This window comes from Melanerpes formicivorus, unplaced genomic scaffold (genome assembly GCF_026170545.1).
Source record: "Melanerpes formicivorus ecotype bairdi unplaced genomic scaffold, bMelFor1.0.p_v2 SCAF_3, whole genome shotgun sequence".
NCBI lineage: Eukaryota > Metazoa > Chordata > Aves > Piciformes > Picidae > Melanerpes > Melanerpes formicivorus.
In genome coordinates this window covers 27,658,882-27,680,305 of record NW_027142355.1, presented here as the reverse complement: position 1 = coordinate 27,680,305, position 21,424 = coordinate 27,658,882, and the positions used below count along the sequence as shown (strand labels likewise).

Below are 21,424 nucleotides of genomic sequence, written 5' to 3'. Positions count from 1 at the left end.
CAAATTCCAGCTGCCTCCCAGTGGAGCTCTGGATCCCAGTCCCCATAATTACAGGGTTGGGACACCAGCATTTACTTGAGGTCTAAAAACAGCCCCATGGTGGCTCCTCCTGCCCCACCACAGGCCTAGCAGTGGTGGGGTGAGGGTTGGACTTCACAATCTTCAAGGTCTTCTCCAACCCAAACCACTCTGTGACTGATTCTCTTCTCTAAAGTCAGGAGGCTCAAGAAGGAACTCAACATCCAGCAGCACAGAAGAGAGCAACCAAGGACTAAGGACTCCCTTCAACTGCAGTTCCTTCCAGACTCAGCCAGTTCTTCATGATCATGAAGAGGACAACCCCATTCCTCCTCATCCCTCCCTCCTCTTCCCAGACCTGGGAGATGTTGGGATGACCATCACCAGAGTGCCACAACAAAGGAGGGCCCAGCTCCTGCTGTCCATGGGGGTGGAAAGCTAAAGATGGAACATCTCTGCTGGGAGGACACACTGGACAGTTAGGGCTCTTCAGGCTAAGGCTCCAGGGAGACCTGCTGGTGGCCCTTCAGGGCGTGGAAGAAATATGGGGACAGACTTTTGAGGAGGACCTGTGGTGATGGTTTGAAACTAAAAGAGGGAGAGTCAGACTGGAGAGAAGTAAGGTCTTCTTCATGAGGAGGGTGGTGAGGCCCTGTCCCAGGTTGCCCAGAGGGGGTGGGAGATGCCCCATACCTGGAACCATTCCAGGTCAGGTTGGCTGGGGCTCTGAGTAACCTGGTCTAGCTGAAGATGTTCAAGGAGAAGACCTGCAGCTCATTCACCCTCACCTCCAGGTTTCCTTGCCAGCAGAAGGAAGACACTCAAGAAGCAGAAGCCAGCTCATGGGTAACTCAGAAAGAGCTGGAAGGCTCAGGAGAAGTTCAGCAGCATGGTTCCTCCAGGAACCTCTTGGTATGAGCCAGGCTCAGCCCAGGCTAGAGCAGGAAGAGGTTGGTGCTGAGGAGAACTGAAAGCACCAGCTGGGTGGAGAAGAGACAGCTGTCCTCCAGCCTTCAGCTTCTGCACTCCAAGCAGGACATTGAGAGGCTGGAGCAGGTCCAGAGGAGGGCAACAAAGCTGGGGAGGGGTCTGGAGAAGAAAAAGGGTCTGGAGAACTTGTGAGGAACAGCTGAGGGACCTGGGGGTGTTAAGCCTGGAGAAAATTAGGCTGAGGGGAGACCTTCTGGCTCTCTACAACTCCCTGAAAGGAGCCTGGAGCCAAGTGGGCATCAAGATCTTCTACTATATGATGGGACAAGAGGAACCAGCCTCAGGTTGCCCTAAGAGAGGTTTAGGTTGGACATGAGGAACAATTTCTGCCCCTTGAGGGCTGTCCAGGCCTGGCCCAGGCTGCCCAGGGCAGTGGTGGAGTCCCCATCCCTCCAGGCTGTTTCAAAGCCATGGAGGTGTGCTGAGGGCCATGGTTTGGTGGTGACCTGGCTAAGGGTTGGTAAGGGTTGGACTCCATGACCTTCAAGGTCTCTCCCAACTCAACCCATACTGTGATCCTACATCCAGTCTCAGCTGAGCTTCTCATCCACGAGGTCATCAAGTCCAAGCATCAACCCAGCACCACCATGTCCACTAAACCATGAGGTCATCAAGTCCAAGCATCAACCCAGCACCACCATGTCCACTAAACCATGTCCCCAAGTGCCACATCTACTTGATTTTTGAACCCCTCCAAGGATGGTGACTCCACCACCTCTCTGAGCAGGATGGAGACACCACCAAGAGCCCAGCAGTCATGGTGGTTCCTCCTGGTTCAGCCAGCACTGGCACTGCTCTCTCAGATCCTCCTCACCACCACAGCATCTCCATGGTGGCCAGGTGAGGGCAGGAGTTGTGTCCATATAAGGGAAGGCAGCTGAAGGTTTACAAAGCCACCCAGAAAACCCCAGCTTCCCCTTTAGGCCTCTTCAACCCACAGAAGTTGGGCTTTTTTCAGAGTGACAACAGCAAACAAGGCCAGGAACAAGACTTTGGTCAACAGCACAAGGATCTGGACCAGGCAGAAGCAATGTGTGACCTCAGCATGTCCTCCCAGTGAAGAAGTTCCTCCTCCTCCTCCAACCTGATCACCTTCTATGATCAGGTGACCCGCCTGGTGGGTGTGGGGAGGCCTGTGGATGTAGTTTACCTGGACCTCAGCAAGGCCTTTGACATCGTCCCCCATAGCAAACTCCTGGCCAAGCTGTCAGCCCATGGCTTGGACAGCAGCACTCTGAGCTGGTTTAGGAACTGGCTGGAGGGCTGAGCCCAGAGAGTGGTGGTGAATGGTGCCACATTCAGCTGGCAGCCAGTCACTAGTGGTGTGCCCCAAGGATCAGTGCTGGGCCCTGTGCTCTTTAACATCTTTATTGATGATCTGGATGAGGGCATTGGGTCTATCATCAGTAAATTTGCTGATGACACCAAGCTGGGGACAGGAGTTGATCTGCTGGAGGGTAGAGAGGCTCTGCAGAGGGACCTGGACAGGCTGGACAGATGGGCAGAGTCCAAGGGCAGGAGATTGAACACATCCAAGTGCCGGGTTCTGCACATTGGCCACAACAACCCCATGCAGTGCTACAGGCTGGGGTCAGAGTGGCTGGAGAGCAGCCAGGCAGAGAGGGACCTGGGGGTGCTGGTTGATGGTAGGCTGAACATGAGCCTGCAGTGTGCCCAGGCAGCCAAGAGGGCCAATGGCATCCTGGCCTGCATCAGGAACAGTGTGGCCAGCAGGAGCAGGGAGGTCATTCTGCCCCTGTACACTGCACTGGTTAGGCCACACCTCGAGTCCTGTGTCCAGTTCTGGGCCCCTCAGTTTAGGAAGGAGGTTGACTTGCTGGAACGAGTCCAGAGAAGGGCAACAAAGTTGGTGAGGGGCTTGGAACACAAGCCCTATGAGGAGAGGCTGAGGGAGCTGGGGTTGCTCAGCCTGGAGAGGAGGAGACTCAGGGGTGACCTTATTGCTGTCTACAATTACCTGAAGGGGGTTTGTAGACAGGCAGAGGTTGGTCTCTTCTCCCAGGCAGCCAGCACCAGAACAAGAGGACACAGTCTCAGGCTGGAGGTCAGGAGGAAGTTTTACACAGAGAGTGATTGCCCATTGGAATGGGCTGCCTGGGGAGGTGGTGGAGTCACCATCACTGGAGGTGTTCAGGAGGAGACTTGACAGGGTGCTTGGTGCCATGGGTTAGTTGTTTGGGTGGTGTTGGATGATAGGTTGGACGAGATGATCTTGAAGGTCTCTTCCAACCTGGTCTACTCTACTCTATTCTACTCTACTCTACCCTACTCTACTCTATGTTGAGCTGGAACCTCCTGTGCTGTAGTTTATATCCACTGCCTCTTGTCCTATCAGAGAGTGCAGCTGAGCAGAGCCTGCCCCCTTCCTCTTGACCCCTCTCAGCCTCTCCTCACAGAGCAGTGCTCCAGTCCCTCAGTCATCCTGGTAGCCCTCCACTGGACTCCCTCCAGCAGATCCCTGTCCCTCTTGAACTGGGAGGCCCAAAACTGGATGCAATATTCCATCTGCTAGATGCACTCTATGAGCAGTCCAAAACTAGAGAACCTCTGCCTGCCATCTCCTAGACCTCTTCCACTCCCTGATCACAGAATCATCATTAAGGTTGGATCCCGCCAGGATCATGAAGCCAGGGAGGTTGTAGGGATGGGGGAGCTCCAGGACTGAGAGGTGCCTACTGCTGTTTACCCCCAGGACAAACCAAACCCACAAGAGCTGCAGCACAGAACTCTTCACCACAGTAATCTGACAGCCACCATGCTCCAGAGAAGTCCTGCTGTTGTCCTCACAGCAGAGCTTTAGAAACATGCTTCTGTGAAGACCCAGCTGGAAACCTCCAAGCTGCTCCAACCCCCTCCACAGGCAGGTCTGCACCAGCTCGGAAGGAGGAACTCCTGAAGCCCAGCTCCCATCACTGATGCCCACCCCATGGAACCCACTTTGGGTCCATCTGAGCTGGAAAGCTCACTCTGGTCCTCATGTGGTGTTCAGCCAAGGTGGTGTAGAAGGGGTCACCTATGGAGCTGGTCCTGCTGAGCTCCAAGCTTGTGGATACAGGATGAACACAGACAATTCCAGCATGGTGGGGTGGGAAGAGCCCTCTCGAGCTCATCCAGAGCTCCAGCAGGGTCACCCATGGCAGCTTGCCCAGGTGGGGTTGGAAGCTCTCCAGAGAAGGAGACTCCACAAGCTCTCTGGGCAGCCTGCTCCAGGGTTCCACCACCCCCACAGCCAACAAAGCTCTTCCAGTGGAACCTCCTGGCTTCCAGTTTGTGCCTGAAAGGCTGAAGGGCCCAAGACTGACCTCACTAACTCTTCATGAAAGCCAACAGCACCTTCATGGTGAGGACCAGAAGACCCTGGCTGGAGCAGCCTGGGAGAGCAGGTGACACCATGATTGCTTCAGCACTTGGCAGAACTTCTCAGCTGCTCCACGACTGAAGAGCAGCAGCAGCTTCTCCAGCACTTCCCACCACATCCTAACTGGGAACAGATGTCTCCAATGAATGACTCAGAGGAATGAGGCTCCTGAGCTCCCATCAAATGCTGGTCTCATGACTCTGCCCAACAACAACAACTCCACAGCGTCTCCATTTCAGGAGGAACAGCAGAGCTCCCTTCATCCCACCAGGATGAGTCCGTGGCAGATGACCCATCAGACTGATTCTCCTTGGCATGATGCCACCTGAGATCTTCCCTCTGCAGAATAAAGAGCCAAGGTGTGCCCACAGATGCGTCTGAAGGGTCTTCAGCAAGCAGGAGCCAGCTTCTGGGGCAAAACCTCCTCTGAAAAGGCCAAGATTCAAACAGAGGTTAGGACCCTTGTCCTGGGGAGGTCCACCTAAGCTGTGTGGTGATAGGATCTGGACAGCCTTAGCAGTGTGATCATGAAATCACAGGAAGGGTTGAGCTGGAGGAGGCCTTTAAGATCAAAGAGTCCAACCATCAACCCAGCACGGCCAGGGCCCCACCAAACCATGGCCCTCAGCACCACCTCTCCACAAGATGAAACCCCTCTGGGGATGGGGACTCCACCACCACCCTGGGCAGCCTGGGCCAGGCCTGGACAACCCTCAGATGACAGAAACTGCTCCTCATGTCCAACCTCAACCTCCCCTGGGGCAACTTGAAGCCATTTCCTCTTATCCTGTCACTCAGGAGAAGACCTTGCTGCCCAGCTGGCCCCAGCCTCCTTTCAGGGAGTTGCAGAGAACCAGAAGGTCTCCCCTCAGCCTCCTTTTCTCCAGGCTCAACACCTTCAGGTCCCTCAGCTGCTCCTCCAAGTTCTCCAGACCCTTCCCCAGCTTTGTTGCCCTTCTCTGGACCTCAGCATCTTCCCAGCCCTCACTGGACTCTCTCCAGTAGCTCCCAGTCTCTCTTGAACTCAGGGGGTCCAGAACTGGACCCAGTTCTCCAGCTGTGACCTCACCTGGGCAGAGGAAAGGAGGAGGAGAATCTGTCTCAACCTCTCAGCCACACTTTTCTTCTTGCACCCCTAGAGACCAGGGCAGTGCTTCTGGTTGCCACCTTCACAGCATGGACACTCAGCCCAGGCCACCAGAGCAGAGACATGGACCTGCTGGAGTGGGGCCAGAGGAGGCCACAGCAATGATGGGCGAGCAGGAAGCCTTCTGCTGTGAGGCCAGGCTGAGGGAGCTTGGGTTGTGCAGCCTGGAGAAGAGAAGGCTCCAGGGTGACCTTCTGGTGGCCTTGCAGGTCTTGGGAGAACAACAGGGACAGAGTTTTGAGCACAGTCTGATGGGACAGGACAAGGGATGATGACTTAGACTGAATGAGGAGATTCAGACTGGAGAGAAGATGTTCTCCACCATGAGGGTGGTGAGACCCTGTCCCAGGTTGCCCAGAGAGGTGGGAGCTGCTCCATCCCTGGAACCATTCCAGGTCAGGCTCTTTGGAGCTCTGAGCAGCCTGCTCTAGCTGCAGATGTCCCTGCTGGCTGCAGTGGGGTTTGGACTGGGTGACCTTTGAAGGTCCCTTCCAACCCAAACCCCCCATGATTCCCTGACTCTCTGATCCACCACAGCAGCTGAGGTGCCTCTGTTTCTCCTCCAGCATGGGCCAAGCAGCAGGACATGTGGATGGATCTGCTGGAGCCTGCTCTGATGCTCACTCCCATCTGCCTGTGGCTTCCTCTGGGTGGTGGGGCAGGTATTCCTCCTCCCCCACACAAACACCTGACACATCACCAGATGCAGCCCCTAAGCTCCTGGGTGACCACTCCTGGTGATGATCACCAGCACAGGTCCCTTCCCTGCTGCAGAAGGTGAGCTGCAGCAGCCTGTCTTTGGCACACCCAGGCTCCACCACGCAGTGCCTGACCTCCTTCCTAACTGGGTCTCCTAAGTTCATCGAGCTCAGCCAGGAGCTAATCTCTCCTGGCTTCTAATCACCTCCACAGCAACAACCAAGGGCAGCTGCCAGCCAAGTCCAAAGTGGCCTCCTTCTGCTTCCTCCCCAACAGCCACCCCACACGATGCCCAAACCCAGCAGAACCCAGCTTCAGCTCCTCTCTAAGCACAGCTCCTGAGCCATCTCCTCGCTGGGACCTCTGATGGCACCACAGCCACTCCTTCCAGAGGAAGCTGAAGCTAATCACCAGCCTCCAGTTTCACTCACTCAAAAGAGATCTGCTCTTTGGGGGTGACTGCAGCACACTTGCCCCACACTCTCCACTCAGCCACTCTCCACCCACCCCAGGGCTCCCACAGGGTGGGACACAGGCCATGGAGGGTGCCCAGGTGGCCAAGAAGGCCACCAACAGCCTGGCTTGGATCAGCAACGGCGTGGCCAGGAGGAGCAGGGCAGGGATTGTCCCTCTGGGCTGGGCATGAATGAGGCCACAGCTGCAATCCTGCGGTCAGTTTTGGGCCCCTCACTCCAAGAAGGACATTGAAAGGCTGGAGCAGGTCCAGAGGAGGGCAACAAAGCTGGGGAAGGGTCTGGAGAACTTGTGAGGAGCAGCTGAGGGCCCTGGGGCTGTTGAGCCTGGAGAAAAGGAGGCTGAGGGGAGACCTTCTGGCTCTCTACAACTCCCTGAAAGGAGCTTGGAGCCAGGTGGGCATCAAGGTTGTCTCCTAAGTGATGGAACAAGAGGAAAAGACCTCAGGTTGCCCCAGGGGAGGTTGAGGTTGACCACGAGGATGCCCTATGGGCCCAGCACTCCTCAACAGCCTAACCAGGACATCTTGCAGTAATTCACCACAAGCTCAGCACCTGCAGAAGGACAACTGAACCTTCTCCTGGCTTGGATGCCAGCATGGTTCATCTTTGGAAGGGATGAGGACTCAACCTGGCCATGAAAACCAACGCTCCTGGGGCAACCAGCTCATGCTGGAGCCTTCTGCTCTAGGGAGGAAGATGCTGCAGAGAGAGAGGAGATAAGCACCACGAGCAGCTTTCTGCTCCACTTCCTACAGCTGCCCACAAGCCAAGCTCGCCTCAACCCAAGAGACTCGAGCTCTCCGCCCCAAAGAACTTCCTGCTGCATCATCTTCATCCAAAAAGGGTTCACAAACACAGCAGCAACCTGCAGGGCCTCTCCATCGTGCTCCGCCTCATGTCTCACCTCTACCACCTGTCCCATCCCACCTCCTCCAAACCTCCCAGCTGCAAAACTGGGTTGGATGAAGTCCTCTGGGCTCCTAGAAACAGGATGATTCCAGAACACCAGCATGGTGGTGGGAAGAGACCTCTGCAGCTCAGCCAGTCCACCCCCACTGCTCCAGCAGGGGCACCCAGCGCAGCCTGCCCAGCATCACAACATCCAGGTGAGGTTGGAAGCTCTCCAGACAAGGAGACTCCACAACCTCTCTGGGCAGCCTGCCCCAGGGCTCCACCACCCTCACAGCCAACAGTTTTCTCCTGATGGAACCCCTTGGGCTGGCCAGGCCAACCTGACAAAGGTTGGACCCCACCATGATGGGGCTGAGGGAACTTTCCACCCTGTCCTACTCAGGTTTCCACCTGGTGGAGGTGAGCCCACAGAGAACTTCACCACATGCCATATTTAGACCCTTTCAAAGCTACCATCCCACTCAGTGACCTTTGGGAGCTGTCAAGCACATGAGAGATCTGCAGGGTTTCCAGCCACCCCAGCACCTCCAGGAGAGGCTGGCAGGAGGTGCAGCCCAGCTGAGCTCCAGCAGCCACAGGAAGCAGCCACCCAAAGATGCAGAAGGCAAGAAGAAGTGGTGAGGGAGCTCACAGCTTCTCCACAGAGCTTGCTCTGGCAGGGAGCAGGCATCCAAACCTAGCCTGACGTCACCGTGCATGCCATGGGTGCAACCACAGCAGGAGAACAAGCCAGCAACAGGGCCACCAGAGCCTGCCAGCACAAGAAGCCATCGACCCGAGGGAGGTGACCATCTGGTGACTATCTGCTCTGCTGAGCCCCCACCAGCAGTGCTGGGGCCAGTTCTGGAGTCCTCAGCTCTGGAGAGGCATGGACCTGTCAGAGCATGGACCTGTTGGAGCACTGGACTCTCTCCAGTAGCTCTCCTGAACTGGGGAGCCCAGAGCTGGACCCAGTTCTCCAGATGTGGCTTCACCAGGACAGAGCAGAAGGGCAGAAGAACCTCCCTTGACCTGCTGGCCACACTCTTCTTCATGCCCCCCAGGAGACCCTTGGCCTTCTTGGCCACAAGGGCACATAGGTGGCTCATGGTCACCCTGCTGTCCCCTAGCTCTCCCAGGTCCTTCTCTGTGGAGCTGCTTCCCAGCAGGTGACCCTTCCCCTGTACTGCTGCAGGGGGTTGTTCCTCCATGGGTGCAGGATCCTACCCCTGCCCTGGCTGAACTTCATGAGGTTCCTCTCAGAGTTTTAGCTGGTCCCAGCAGCACCAGTGAAGACCAGTGGTGAAGACCAGCAGAGCCTCAATGGCTCAGTCAGAGCCTTGGGGGCTCCAAACTCCCCTTGAGTTTTGTCAGGTTCTTCTCCAGTTCCTCGTGGAAGGGGCCTCCAGAAAGCAAACTCCACCATGGGACACTGGCCAAGCCCATGGTCCCACTGTCCAGCTGGAGGGTCTCACACTCCACCACGAGGAGACCACTTTCACAGCCAGACAAAAGCTGTCTTCAAGATCTACAGTGCTTTCTCTCATCCTGCCAGATGAGCTGAAGGCTTCCAGTGGTCATCATGAAGCAGGAGGACCAGCTCCCTTCAGGATGACTACATCAGTAGATGCCAGCTGTAACCCCCAGCAGACACCATGGATTCCACTGTCCCAGCACCTCCAGCCAGCCCCACCAAACCCTGCTCCAGCTTCTCTCTCTTTCCTCTCAGCTGTGTTCTCACCAAACCACAGAGAGATCCTGAGAGAGTTGGGGTTGTTCAACCTGGAAAGGAGAAGGCTCCAGGGAGAGCTCTTGGTGACCTTTCAGGACTTAAAGAGGGTCTACGGGAAAGCTACAGAGGGACTTTTGAGTTCTAGCTGCAGATGTTCCTGCTGACTGCAGGGGTGTGGAACTGGATGACCTTTGAAGGTCCCTTTCCACAAGGCCACCACCACCATGAGAGCTCTGAAGATCCCTTCCCTCCCAAACCAGTTTGGGGATTCACCTCTGCAGACAACAGAAATCTCCCTGAAGTCCTTCCACCTCCTTCCCCTGCAGCAGAGCCCCCTCTCCACCCTCACAGAAGGTCCCATCCAGCCCCTCCTGGGCACTGTGAGGGTTCCTCAGCCCTGGCTGGATTCTGCTGGCAGGGAGCTGGTGGCACAGCTCAGCGTGGCACAGCTCAGCATGGCAGCACAGCTCAGCGTGGCACAGCCACGGCCACCCAAGCCCCAGCTCCACCGAGACCAACCCAACCTGCCCCGCAATTAGTCACCTGCAGATGAAGGTGGCACTTCCTCCAGACATCTCACTTCCTTGCAGGGTGGGGAAGGAGAAGACAGGGCAGGACATGGGGAACGAGCCACACTGATACCCCAAATCTGTGGGACCATCTCCACGGGCTCAATCCCTGGTGATGCCCAGGAGAAGTTGGCACAGCACCTGGACATGGGTATGGCCTCAAACCACCCATCACAGCTCGGCAGGGCCCAGAAGATGCAGAGCAGGATGGGTGGCCCTGACTCCAGCTCATGGAGGTGGTGCTGGACGAGGTCATCCAACAAGAGGACGCCAGAACATCAGCTTGGAAGGCCCTCAAGGATCCTCTGGTCCAACCCTTCTTGGACAAAGCTTGGTCTAGACAATGTGGCCTAGTTTCTGCGCCATCTGAACCTCTGAAGTGTCCAGTGATGGTGTCCACCACTTCCCTGAGGAGAGGTGATTCTGCCACTCTGCTCTGGTGAGACCTCACCTGCAGGACTGTGTCCAGGTCTGCAGCCCTCAATGTAGGAAGAACAAGGACCTGATGGAGCAGGCCCAGAGGAGGGCCATGAAGATGATCAGGGGAGTGGAGCACCTCTGCTACAAGGACAGGCTGAGGGAGCTGGTGTTGTTCAGCCTGGAGAGGAGGAGGCTCCAGGGAGACCTAATAGCAGCCTGCCAGTAGCTGAAGGGGGCTAGAGGAAGGCTGGGGAGAGGCTGTTCACAAGGACCTGCAGTGACAGGACAAGGAACAATGGCTTCCAACTAGAGAAGGGCTGATTTAGACTGGATAGCAGGAAGAAGTTGTTCACTATGAGGGTGGTGCAACACTGGAACAGGTTGCCCAGGGAGGTGGTTGGGGCCCCATCCCTGGAGATACTCAAGGTGAGACTCAGCGAGGCCCTGGGCAGCCTGATCTAGTTGGGGATGTCCCTGCTGACTGCAGGGAGGTCAGGCTGGATGACCTTTGGGAGGTCCCTTATGGCCTGGACCATTCTATGATTCTATTCTATGATCATCTCAGTGGCTGACTGCCCTTGTGGTGGAAAAGGTTCCTCTTGTCTGCAGATGGAATGTCCCCATCACTCCCCAGTGCCCATCTGGGTAGAGGTTGCCCCAAGTCCTGGTACCTTGCCCCAGTGGTGCCCTCCATGATTGGGAGATCACATCAGGAGGTCCCCATGGGGTCCTGGACACTTCTCCATCCCCACCCCTCCATCAGAGTCCTATCTCCTGCCACCAACTCCAGCAGAGGTGCCCCACCAGCAGCCAGGGCCCAAAAGCCTGCCCAAGTTGTACAAAGCAGAGCAGATGAGAGCAGATCCCCACCACAGACACAAAGTCTTGGTTGTGGGGTGACCATGAAGTCCCCAGGGCAGTGCCAGTGTCTCCATCCACGGTCAGGAGGAAGCAGGAGCCCCACCCAGTCAAGACATCACTTTGGGAAGAGCTGGGACATCACAACTCCACCACGAATGAAAGAGGACCACAGGCTGGGAGCTCCAGGCCAGGCACAGCCACATTGCCCCAGGGACATCCACGCCTAGCCCGAACGTGGCAGCTTCTGGTCGGTTTCCATCCCACCCAAGCACTGCTGATTGCTTCCAAGCCAGGGTTGGGTGATCTGTCAAGGTTGGTACCCCCCAGCCATGGTGAGATCAGCCCAGCTCTGCAGCCTGTGTGCTGCAGGTAAGCCCTCACGTAAGGAGCTGAGGGCTGAGCACCTTGGGGTTCTTCAGCCTGGAGCGGAGAACGCCCCAGGCAATGCTGCCCTGCTCCACCAGCCCCGCTCCGTCAGCCCCGATCCATCAGCCCGGCTCCGTCGTCAGCCCCGCTCCGTCGTCCCCGCTCCGTCGTCCCCGCTCCATCAGCCCCACTCCGTCAGCTCTGCTCCGTCAGCCCCACTCCGTCGTCAGCCCCACTCCATCGTCCCCGCTCCATCGTCCCTGCTCCACCAGCCCCGCTCCACCAGCCCCGCTCCATCAGCCCCGCTCCATCAGCTCTGCTCCATCAGCCCGGATCCATCAGCCCCGCTCCATCATCCCTGCTCCGTCAGCCCTGCTCCATCATCCCTGATCCGTCAGCCCGGATCCGTCAGCCCCGCTCCATCATCCCTGATCCGTCAGCCCTGATCCGTCAGCCCCGCTCCATCATCCCTGATCCGTCAGCCCGGATCCGTCAGCCCCGCTCCATCATCCCTGCTCCGTCAGCCCTGATCCGTCAGCCCCGCTCCATCACACCTGCTCCATCACCCCTGCTCCATCATCCCTGCTCCGTCAGCCCCGCTCCGTCAGCCCGGATCTATCAGCTCTGCTCCGTCAGCCCAGATCCGTCAGCCCCGCTCCGTCAGCCCCGCTCCGTCAGCTCTGCCCCGTCAGCCCCACTCCGTCAATCAGCCCCGCTCCGTCAGTCAGCCCCACTCCGTCAATCAGCCCCACTCCGTCAATCAGCCCCGCTCCGTCAGTCAGCCCCGCTCCGTCAGCCCGCCCCGCTCCGTCAGCCCCGCTCCGTCAGCCCCGCTCCGTCAGTCAGCCCCGCTCCGTCAGCCCCGCTCCGTCAGCCCCGCTCCGTCAGCTCTGCCCCGTCAGCCCCACTCCGTCAATCAGCCCCGCTCCGTCAATCAGCCTCGCTCCACCAGCCCCGCTCCATCACCCCTGCTCCACCAGCCCCGCTCCATCAGCAGCCCCGCTCCATCAGCAGCCCCGTTCCATCAGCCCTGCTCCACCATCAGTCCCACTCCATCAGCCCTGCTCCACCATCAGCCCCGCTCCATCAGCCCTGCTCCACCATCAGCCCCGCTCCATCAATGAGCCCCGCTCCGTCAGCCCAGCTCCACCATCAGCCCCGCTCCATCAGCAGCCCCGTTCCATCAGCCCTGCTCCATCAGCCCTGCTCCATCAATGAGCCCCGCTCCGTCAGCCCAGCTCCATCATCAGCCCTGCTCCATCAATCAGCCCCACTCTGTCAGCCCAGCTCCATCAGCCCTGCTCCATCAGCAGCCCCGCTCCGTCAGCCCAGCTCCATCAGCAGCCCCGCTCCATCAGCAGCCCCGCTCCGTCAGCAGCCCTGCTCCATCAGCAGCCCCGCTCCGTCAGCCCTGCTCCACCATCAGCCCCGCTCCATCGGCCCCGCTCCGTCGGCTCGGCTCCGTTGGCCCTGATCCATCATCCCTGCTCCGTCGGCCCTGCTCCGTCAGCCCTGATCCATCATCCCTGCTCCATCAGCCCCGCTCCGTCGGCCCCGCTCCATCGGCCCTGATCCGTCATCCCTGCTCCGTCGGCCCCGCTCCGTCAGCCCCGCTCCGTCATCCCTGCTCCATCAGCCCCGCTCCGTCATCCCTGCTCCATCAGCCCCGCTCCGTCAGCCCTGATCCATCAGCCCCGCTCCATCGGCCCCGCTCCGTCGGCCCCGCTCCGTCATCCCTGCTCCATCAGCCCCGCTCCATCGGCCCCGCTCCGTTGGCCCTGATCCGTCATCCCTGCTCCATCAGCCCCGCTCCATCAGCAGCCCCATTCCATCAGCCCCGCTCCATCAGTCCTGCTCCGTCAGCCCTGCTCCATCATCAGCCTGGCTCCATCAGCCCCGCTCCATCATCAGCCCCGCTCCGTCAGCCCTGCTCCATCAGCCCCGCTCCATCAGCCCCGCTCCATCATCCCTGCTCCGTCAGCTCTGCTCCATCATCAGCCCCGCTCACCCTGCTCCGTCATCCCTGCTCCGTTGACCCCGCTCCGTCAGCCCTGCTCCGTCATCCCCGCTCCATCGTCAGCCCCGCTCTGTCATCCCCGCTCCATCGTCAGCCCCGCTCCGTCAGCCCCGCTCCATCGTCAGCCCCGCTCTGTCATCCCCGCTCCATCGTCAGCCCCGCTCTGTCATCCCCGCTCCATCGTCAGCCCCGCTCCATCAGCCCCGCTCCATCATCCCCGCTCCCTCAGCCCCGCCAGCAGCTTCCAACCACCACCGCTTCTGGCCTGCAAACGGCAGCTGAGGGGGTGAGGGAAGCAAGGCGGTCCAGAAGGAAGGCTCAGACCCCAAGGACAGCAGCCAGCAGTGAGGTGAAGATGCCACCACCCCTGCCCTCAATTCCTGACAGGCTGCTGCGCCTGCTCCTAGCTGGACCTCCCATGACAACCCCTCAACCACCTGAGGATGACACCACACATGGGCTGAGGATGGAGGAAGGATGCCCACGGGTCTCGACCCTCCATGGTAACAGGTTCAAACCCACCCTGGCATGGACCTGGCTGCCGAGTCCCCGGCACAGGGGGTCCGGTGACAGCTCAGCCAGCGCTGGCAGCTTGGCCCGGTGCTGCCAGGCCCTGCCCAGTGCTGCCAGGCCTTGCCCGCGTTCCCACACTCCACCCCAGGCCTCCTCACAACCCCGACCGGTTACAGCGCTCCGCCGGTGCCCCACGGTCGCCCAGGCCGGTCCTTCCCCGGGGCCGGTACCGGCTGCAGTCACACCCGCGGCCCCAGCCGAGCACCCGCCACGTCGCTCAGGCGCGGCCCTTACCCCGAGGCCTCTCCCCTTGCCCCTCCAGCCCCGGCACAGGCCCCGTTCCCCGGTGTTGGCCCCCTGCCCGTTCCCTCCATCCCCCGCCCCGTCACAGGTGACAGCGATCGCGCTCCTCCCGCCGGGCCCCACCACCGCCACCGCCGCCGCCGCTTCTCACCGCGTTTGCCGGGGTCGTACCCTACGAGGACGAAGTAATCGGCCAGGCGGGCCATGGCGCGGCGGGGCCGGGCCGGGCCGGGCCGGACCGGGAGGGGAGGAGAGCGGCGGAAGCTCCGCTCACAGCCCCGCTACCGCCGCCGCTGCGCTCCCCGCCCGTCCGCACCGCCCGCCGACCGCCGCCATCTTGGCTCCGAGCGCGGCCGGAGCGGGCCGGGCGCAGTGCGCATGTGCAGGGGCTCCTGGGAACAGCGGGGAGAGGCCTCCCATTGGCTAGGAGCCGGGGTGAAGGGAGGGGCCGTGTGGGAAAGGGGCGGGGGGAGCCGGGGAGGCGGGGTTTATTGTTTGTGGGCGTGGTTTGTTTGAGGGGGCGTGGCTTGACGCGGGGTGGGGCCGCGGCGAGGGGGTTCCCCAGGATGGGACTGGGAGGTGCGGGCGGGGGGCATTTGGAAAAGATGGGGACCCGGCGGGAAGGGACCTCCCGAGTGTGTGTGAGAGGACACACATACACCCCCCACCACCTGGTGGGGTAGGAGGGTATGGGGACCCTCAGGTGAGTGAGACCCCCCACTGTGTGCTGGGATATGGATGTGTGGGGACATCCCCAGTCCGTGGAAACCTCCCTAGTGTGTGGGAACCCCCTTCCGTGTGCTGGGATATGGGTTTGTGGAAGCCCTCCTATGTAAGGAGACCACCCCCTTAGTGCATGGGAGACCCCCTGCTCCGTGCATGGATCCCCGGTATGAGCAGACACTGGTGTGCACTGACCCACCCCTGCCATTGCACATGGAAACCCCCCCAAATGTGCACTGACCCACCCCGCCATTGCATATGGAAACCCCCCCCAAATGTGCACTGACCCACTCCACCATTGCACATGGAAACCCCCCCAAATGTGCACTGACCCACCCCTGCCATTGCACATGGAAACCCCCCAAATGTGCACTGACCCACCCCGCCATTGCATATGGAAACCCCCCCCAAATGTGCACTGACCCACTCCACCATTGCACATGGAAACCCCCCCAAATGTGCACTGACCCACCCCTGCCATTGCACATGGAACCCCCCCCAAATGTGCACTGACCCACCCCGCCATTGCATATGGAAACCCCCCCAAATGTGCACTGACCCACTCCACCATTGCACATGGAAAAACCCCCCAAATGTGCATGCACCCCCCACCCCATCTTGCACAGCCCTGCTGGGAAGTACAAGCCCAACCCCCCTCCCAAAGGTGTCTGCGTGCACAGGGTCCCCCCAGATGTGTACAGCTGACCTCCCGAGATGTTCACAACCCCCTCCATTACACACAGCCCCCCAAATGTGTACAGCTCCCCAATATGTACAACCCCTTCTGCTCCCCTCTAGATGTGTGCAGACCACTCCTCAGGTGTTTACAGCCTCCCTAGTTAGGTACCCCTCCCCGTTGTATTTACAGCCCCCCCCCAGATATGTACAACCCCTCCAGATGTGCACAGCCCCCCCACCCTGTTGTTCATGACTACCCCATTACCACCTGACCCCTCCAGATGTTTACAAACCCCCCTGCCCCAAGAGGCACAGACTCCCCTCAAATGTTTGCATCCTGGCTGTCCCTGAAGGCATCCACTGGCCCCCAGCACCCAGCGATGTCCCATCACTGTCACCCAATCACAAGCCACCCCCGCGTGTGGGGACAGGGTTGGAAGCGTAATGGTGGCACTGGTAATGCTGGCATCATGCCCTGCCACAGCCCAACAGTGTGCATCCATTCCACCCCATCCATCCCATCCCATCCCATCCCATCCCAACCACCCTATTCACCCCATCCCACCAATCCCACTCCCATCTCATTTCTACCCCATTCACATTCCATCCCCATCCCATCTGCATTCCATCCCCATCCCAGCCACATCTCACTTCCACCCCATTGTCGTCCTCGTTCCCACCCCTTTCCATCCCATCCATCTCATTCTACCAATCCCATTCCCACCTCACCAATCCCATCCCCACCCCTTTCCATCTCATCCCATTCTTTTCCTACCCCATTCTCATTCCGTCCCCATCCCAGCCACATCTCATTCCATCCCATCCCCATCCTCAATCCCACTCCTTTCCATCCCTTCTCATCTCATCCCAGTGCCAGGGCTGGGGGCTGTGCCCAGATGCCCATGGGATCAGGCCCAGCAGGCACAGGCCATGGCACAGCCACTGCCAGAGCCGGGAATGAGTCACCAGAGCCGATCTCGCTTCCCACTCCCACGTGGGAACAGGACGTGGGGAGCGTGTGGAATGGGGGGGCAGCTCCATGCTGGGCACATGGATGGGCACTGGAGCTGGGAATGCCAGGGGCAGGGAATAGGCAGTGCCAGGGCTGAGCTAGATCCCATGGGATCCCTTTGGAAGGGGGTGCCAGGGCTGGATCTGGCAGCTCCTCATGGATACGACATGCCAGGACTGCTCCTGCTCCTGCTCCTTGTCCCCTATTCTGCTCCTGCTTCTGATCTGCTCCTCCTCCTGATCTGCTCCTGCTCCAATTTCTGCTCCAGGTCTTGCTCCTGCTTCCCTTCCTTCTCTCTATTTGTTCCTCTTCTTTTTCTGCTCCTGCTCCTGATCTTGCTTCTTTTCCTAATCTGCTCCTGCTCCCAGTCCTGCTGCTTCTGCTCCTGCTCTGCTCCTGCTTCTGCTCCTGCTCCTCTTCTTGCTCCTACTGTTCCTGTTTCTGATCTGTTCCTCCTCCTCCTCCTTCTCTTCTCCTTCTCCTCCTCCTCCCCCTGGCACCATGGGCATGGGGGGCAAAGAGCAGGTCATTGGGGGATCCAGTTGAGGGTGGGGACCCCTCAAGTGCCCAGCACCCAGGGGCACCCCACAGTCTGGCATCTCACCAGTTCTATCCTGCCAGCAGCACTTCCCACAGCTCCCAGTTTGGCCCGGCAGCTTCCCGGAGGCGTCGGGGGTGGGGGGGTTGGGGTGGGGGGGAAGGCTGGGACTGGTCCTTACTGGTTTGGGAAGGTCCCATGTGATGGGAACAGCGTTGACCTGACTTGGCCCCGTGCGAGCAGGGGCATGTCCCACTGGAGCACTGGGGAGCACTGGAAGATTGGGCTGGACTAGGCTGTACTGAGGGCACGGGGCTGCTCGGGACCGTAGTGGGAGCACTGGGGGCACTGGGCTGCATCAGACAGCTCTGGGCTGCACTGGGGGCACTGGGAGCACTAGAGAGGCATTAGGGGCACTAAGGGTCACTGGGAGCACAGGAGGCATGGGGCTGCACTGGGGGCACTGAGGGCACTGGACTGGACTGGGGGCACTGGGCTGCGCTAGAGGCTTCCCATCCCAGCCCCATTCTCAACCCAGTCCCAGTCCCATCCCAATCCCTCTCCGGGTGAATTCCCCAGTCGGGTGCCGGGAAGTGAAGCCGGACGAGGGGAGCCATTATGGGGTGCTCCCCCCTCCCCGATCCGCGTCTCCTCCCAGTCCCCCCCAGCCCCCCCAGTGGCTCCTCCTGCGGCCCCTCCCGCTTCTCCCATCCGTACTTAACTGGGAGCGGGACTGGGAGCGGCAGCAGCGAGCTGGGCACGGAGCGGCGGCCACCCCCGGGAGTCGTCCACGACATCCCCTCCCCAGCGCAGGTACCCCCGGGACCCCCTCCCCGGAACCCCCGGCGCTGCGGGGCGGGGAGGAACTGGGAGGCACTGGGAAGTACTGTGACAAATTGGGAAGTACTGGGACGGACTGGGAGGCACTAGGAAGGCCGGGGCGAGGGGGAGGGCTGCGGGGGGGGGGGTCGTACCCAGCCCAGCCCTTCTCTGATCCCCGCAGCCCCCCGGTGCCGCCCCCGCCATGAGAGCCCAGTTGGCGCTGGGCTGTTGCGTCAGCTTCGTACTGGGAATGCTGGAGCTGCCCCGCGGCGCCCGCGCCAGGTGAGACGGCAGCTGCCTGCCCCTGCCTGCCCCCTGCCCCTACCCCTGCCGGTACTCCCACCGCTGCCTGGATCCTGCCTATGCCCCCTGCCTGCAGCCCCTGTCCTGCCTGCGCCCCTGCCGGTACCTCTGCCCCTGCCTATGCCCTGCCTGGATCCTGCCTATGCCCTCTACCTGGACCCCCTGCCCTGCCTGTGTCCCTGCCTCCACCCCTTGCTGGTATCTCTGCCTGCATCCCCTCCCCCTGCCTGTACCCTGCCGGTACCTCCTGCCTGTACCTGCCTACACCCTGCCTGTGCCTTTACCCCTGCCTGCATCCTGCCTTTACCCCCGCTTGCACCCCCTGCCCTGCCTGCATCCCCTGCCTGTACCCTGCCTGCGCCCCCTGCAGGGGCTGGCTCTGTTTCCCCTGCCTGTGCTCCTGAGCCCCCTGTCTGTAATTCCTGCCTGCACCCCTGCTGGTACCTCTGCCCCTGCCTGTATCTTCTGCCTGTACCCTGACAGTATCTGCCCGTACCCCTGCCTGCAGCCCGACCCCTGCCTGGGTCCCTTGCCTGTGACCTACCTGCACTCTCTGCCTGTACCCCCTGCCTATAATCGTGCCCATGTCAGCTCTGTGCCCCCTGGCCCTGCCTGTACCTCCTGCCTGCTTCCCCTGCCTGTGCCTTGCACCCTGCCTGCACCCCTTCCCAAGGCATCTCTGTTTCCCCCCTGCCCTGCCCATCCCATCCCTTGCCTGTGCCATCCCTGTGGGGAACTGGGGACACTGGGCACAGGGTGGGCATCTCCTGCCAGGGCTGTGGGATGGCTCTAGGGGGGTCCTCAGAATGAAGGGACAGTGGGCACAGGGTGGGCACCTCCTGGCACAGCTGTGCCAATGTGGCACCAGAGCCGTGTGCCCTGTGACACCACATGCCACCACCACGTGTCTAGTGCCACCACCCTGTGCTGCCACCACCACGTGCCACTGCTGCCAGAGCCACCTGGGTGCCAGGGATTCCTCCTGAGCACCAGCCTGGAGTGGCAGTGGGGAGCAGAGCCCCATGGGTGCCGCCTGCCAGATCCAGCATGGCAGCACACAAGGGTGCCCCATTTGCCACTCCGGGGGGGAGGGGAGGAGGGCAGTGTCAGTGTCCTCCAGGAGCTTGGGCACCCTGGCAGTGCCAAGTGGGTTGGCATCAGATTTGGCATGGGGCTGACACAGTGGTCACAGGGTTTCATGGTGTGGGGAGCCGTAGGGTGTCCTTTGCCTGGGAGAGACCAGTGAGGGGTATGGGGGTGTCCCAGTGCTGCTGATGTGGGGGGAAGGGCATGTGCCAGGCAGCTGTGCCAGCTATGCCAGCTGTGCCAGGCACACAGTACAGGTGGGGGGTGCAAGTAGCACCTTCCCTGCTGCCTCCTCCTCTTCCTTCTCCTTTTCTTCCTCCTCCCCCTGGGCTGAGCAGAGAAGCTGGGAGGGTACAAGTGAGGTGGCACCCTGGGCACTGCCAGCCCCCCTGTACTCCTCTGCCAGGTTGCTGGAGTGGTGCCAGGCCTCTTGCCCGCTCCTACTGACTCCTGTCTCTCTCTTTTAGGGACCCTTTGGAGCAGGCACCTCCCCTGCCCTCGCTCCTTGAAGACCACCCTGGAACAGTGCCACCCACCCTGGCACGACCCACGGGCAGCTTGTGGCGCAGGGTGATCATCCCAAAGCCGGCACCTCAGCTCGGTGCCCACCTGGCACTCCAGGACAAGCTGCTCACCCCGAAGCTGGCACCTCAGCATAGACTGTTTGCCCCGAGGCTTTCTCCCGGCCACGGTGCCCACCTGGCACCCTGGCAGAGACTGCTCTCTCCAGAGATGGCACCTCAGCTTGTTGCCCGCTTGGCACCCCAGCACAAGCAGTTCAATTCCAAGTTTGCCCCATGGCACAGACCGCCCACCCCGACGCTGGCATCTCGGCTTGGTGCCCGCTTGGCGCCCCAGGATAACCTACTGCCCCTGAGGCTGGCACCTCACCTCGGTGCCCACCTGGCACCCCAGCACAAACCGCTCATCCCAAAGCTGGCACCCCCGCCTCGGTGCCTGCCTCGGTGCCCGCCGTTCCGCCCCACTGGCTGCGCTCCGCGGTGCCCGTAGCCGGCGGCATGCCGGAGGGCACCTGGTGCGGGTGGGCTGCGTGCTGGGCACGTGCCAGGTGCAGAACCTGAGCCACCGCCTGTGGCAGCTGATGGGGCACCCCGGGCACCGCGACCTGGCCCCCATCAACCCCAACAGCCCCCACAGCTACGGCTGAGGGCATCAGGGCAGGCACCTCGCCGGGCACCCCCTGCTCAGCCGCTGCCAGATGTGCCCAGGGTCCCCTCAGCACCTTTTTGAGGGGGTGCCCGGTGCCACTGTGCAGTTCTGGTGGCCCCACCAGGGATGTGTGGCCTAGGGTGACGCTGGGCACAGGGTGGGCACCTTGTGCCAGGGCTGTGGAATGGCATCAGGATGCCCTCGAGATGAGGGGACAGTGGGCAAAGGGTGAGCACCGTGTGCCACAGCTGTGGGATGGCATCAGGGGTGCCCAAGATGAGAGGACAGGGAGCACAGGGCGGGCACCTTGTGTCACAGTTGTGGTTTGGCATCAGGGGGTCCCCGAGATGAGGGGACAAAGGGCACAGGGTGGATGTGCACCTCATGCCAGGGCTGTGGGATGATCCCAGTGCCAGCAGGGCACTGAGGGGACTGCAGGGGTGGCTTGGTGACCCGAGGTGGCCTTTCGTGCCTGGTCCAGCTAGAACTGGTGATGGGTCCAAGGGGCACTGAGGGATGTGGGGCTGGCACCCGAGCTGATGGCAGCAGCTCCAGGCCCTGGGCACCAAGCAGCCTGACTCAATACGCTGCTGGGCACCAGGGCACAGACAGCGTACCACAGGGCACTGGGCTACATAGCACCCTACAGCACCCCTAAGACACCCCACTGCACAGCATGGCACCTCCTGTCACCCCTAAGACACCTCAGTG

The 21,424-nt window shown here is 60.6% G+C and overlaps 2 protein-coding genes across 11 annotated transcripts in view; one reads left to right on the top strand and one right to left on the bottom strand.

Annotated features, from left to right (window-relative positions):
- The window catches only part of SBF1 (SET binding factor 1), an 83,682-nt gene extending 68,956 nt beyond the window's left edge, over window positions 1-14,726 (bottom strand). For 9 of the 10 annotated variants that reach the window (XM_068169708.1, XM_068169716.1, XM_068169717.1 and 6 more), the window contains exon 1: window positions 14,533-14,726. In XM_068169708.1, the coding sequence (XP_068025809.1) occupies window positions 14,533-14,587 (55 nt within the window). In that variant the 5' untranslated portion in view covers window positions 14,588-14,726. The remainder of the gene's footprint in view (window positions 1-14,532) is intronic. The other variant, XM_068169714.1, reaches the window with a different exon arrangement.
- Window positions 14,727-15,237: 511 nt separating this feature from the next.
- LOC137460953 (uncharacterized) lies at window positions 15,238-20,554 on the top strand. The gene is made up of 4 exons (XM_068170957.1): window positions 15,238-15,271; window positions 17,991-18,145; window positions 18,336-18,436; window positions 20,011-20,554. The coding sequence occupies exons 1-4, from the start codon at window positions 15,238-15,240 to the stop codon at window positions 20,552-20,554; spliced, it is 834 nt and encodes a 277-aa protein (XP_068027058.1).
- Window positions 20,555-21,424: the final 870 nt, after the last annotated feature.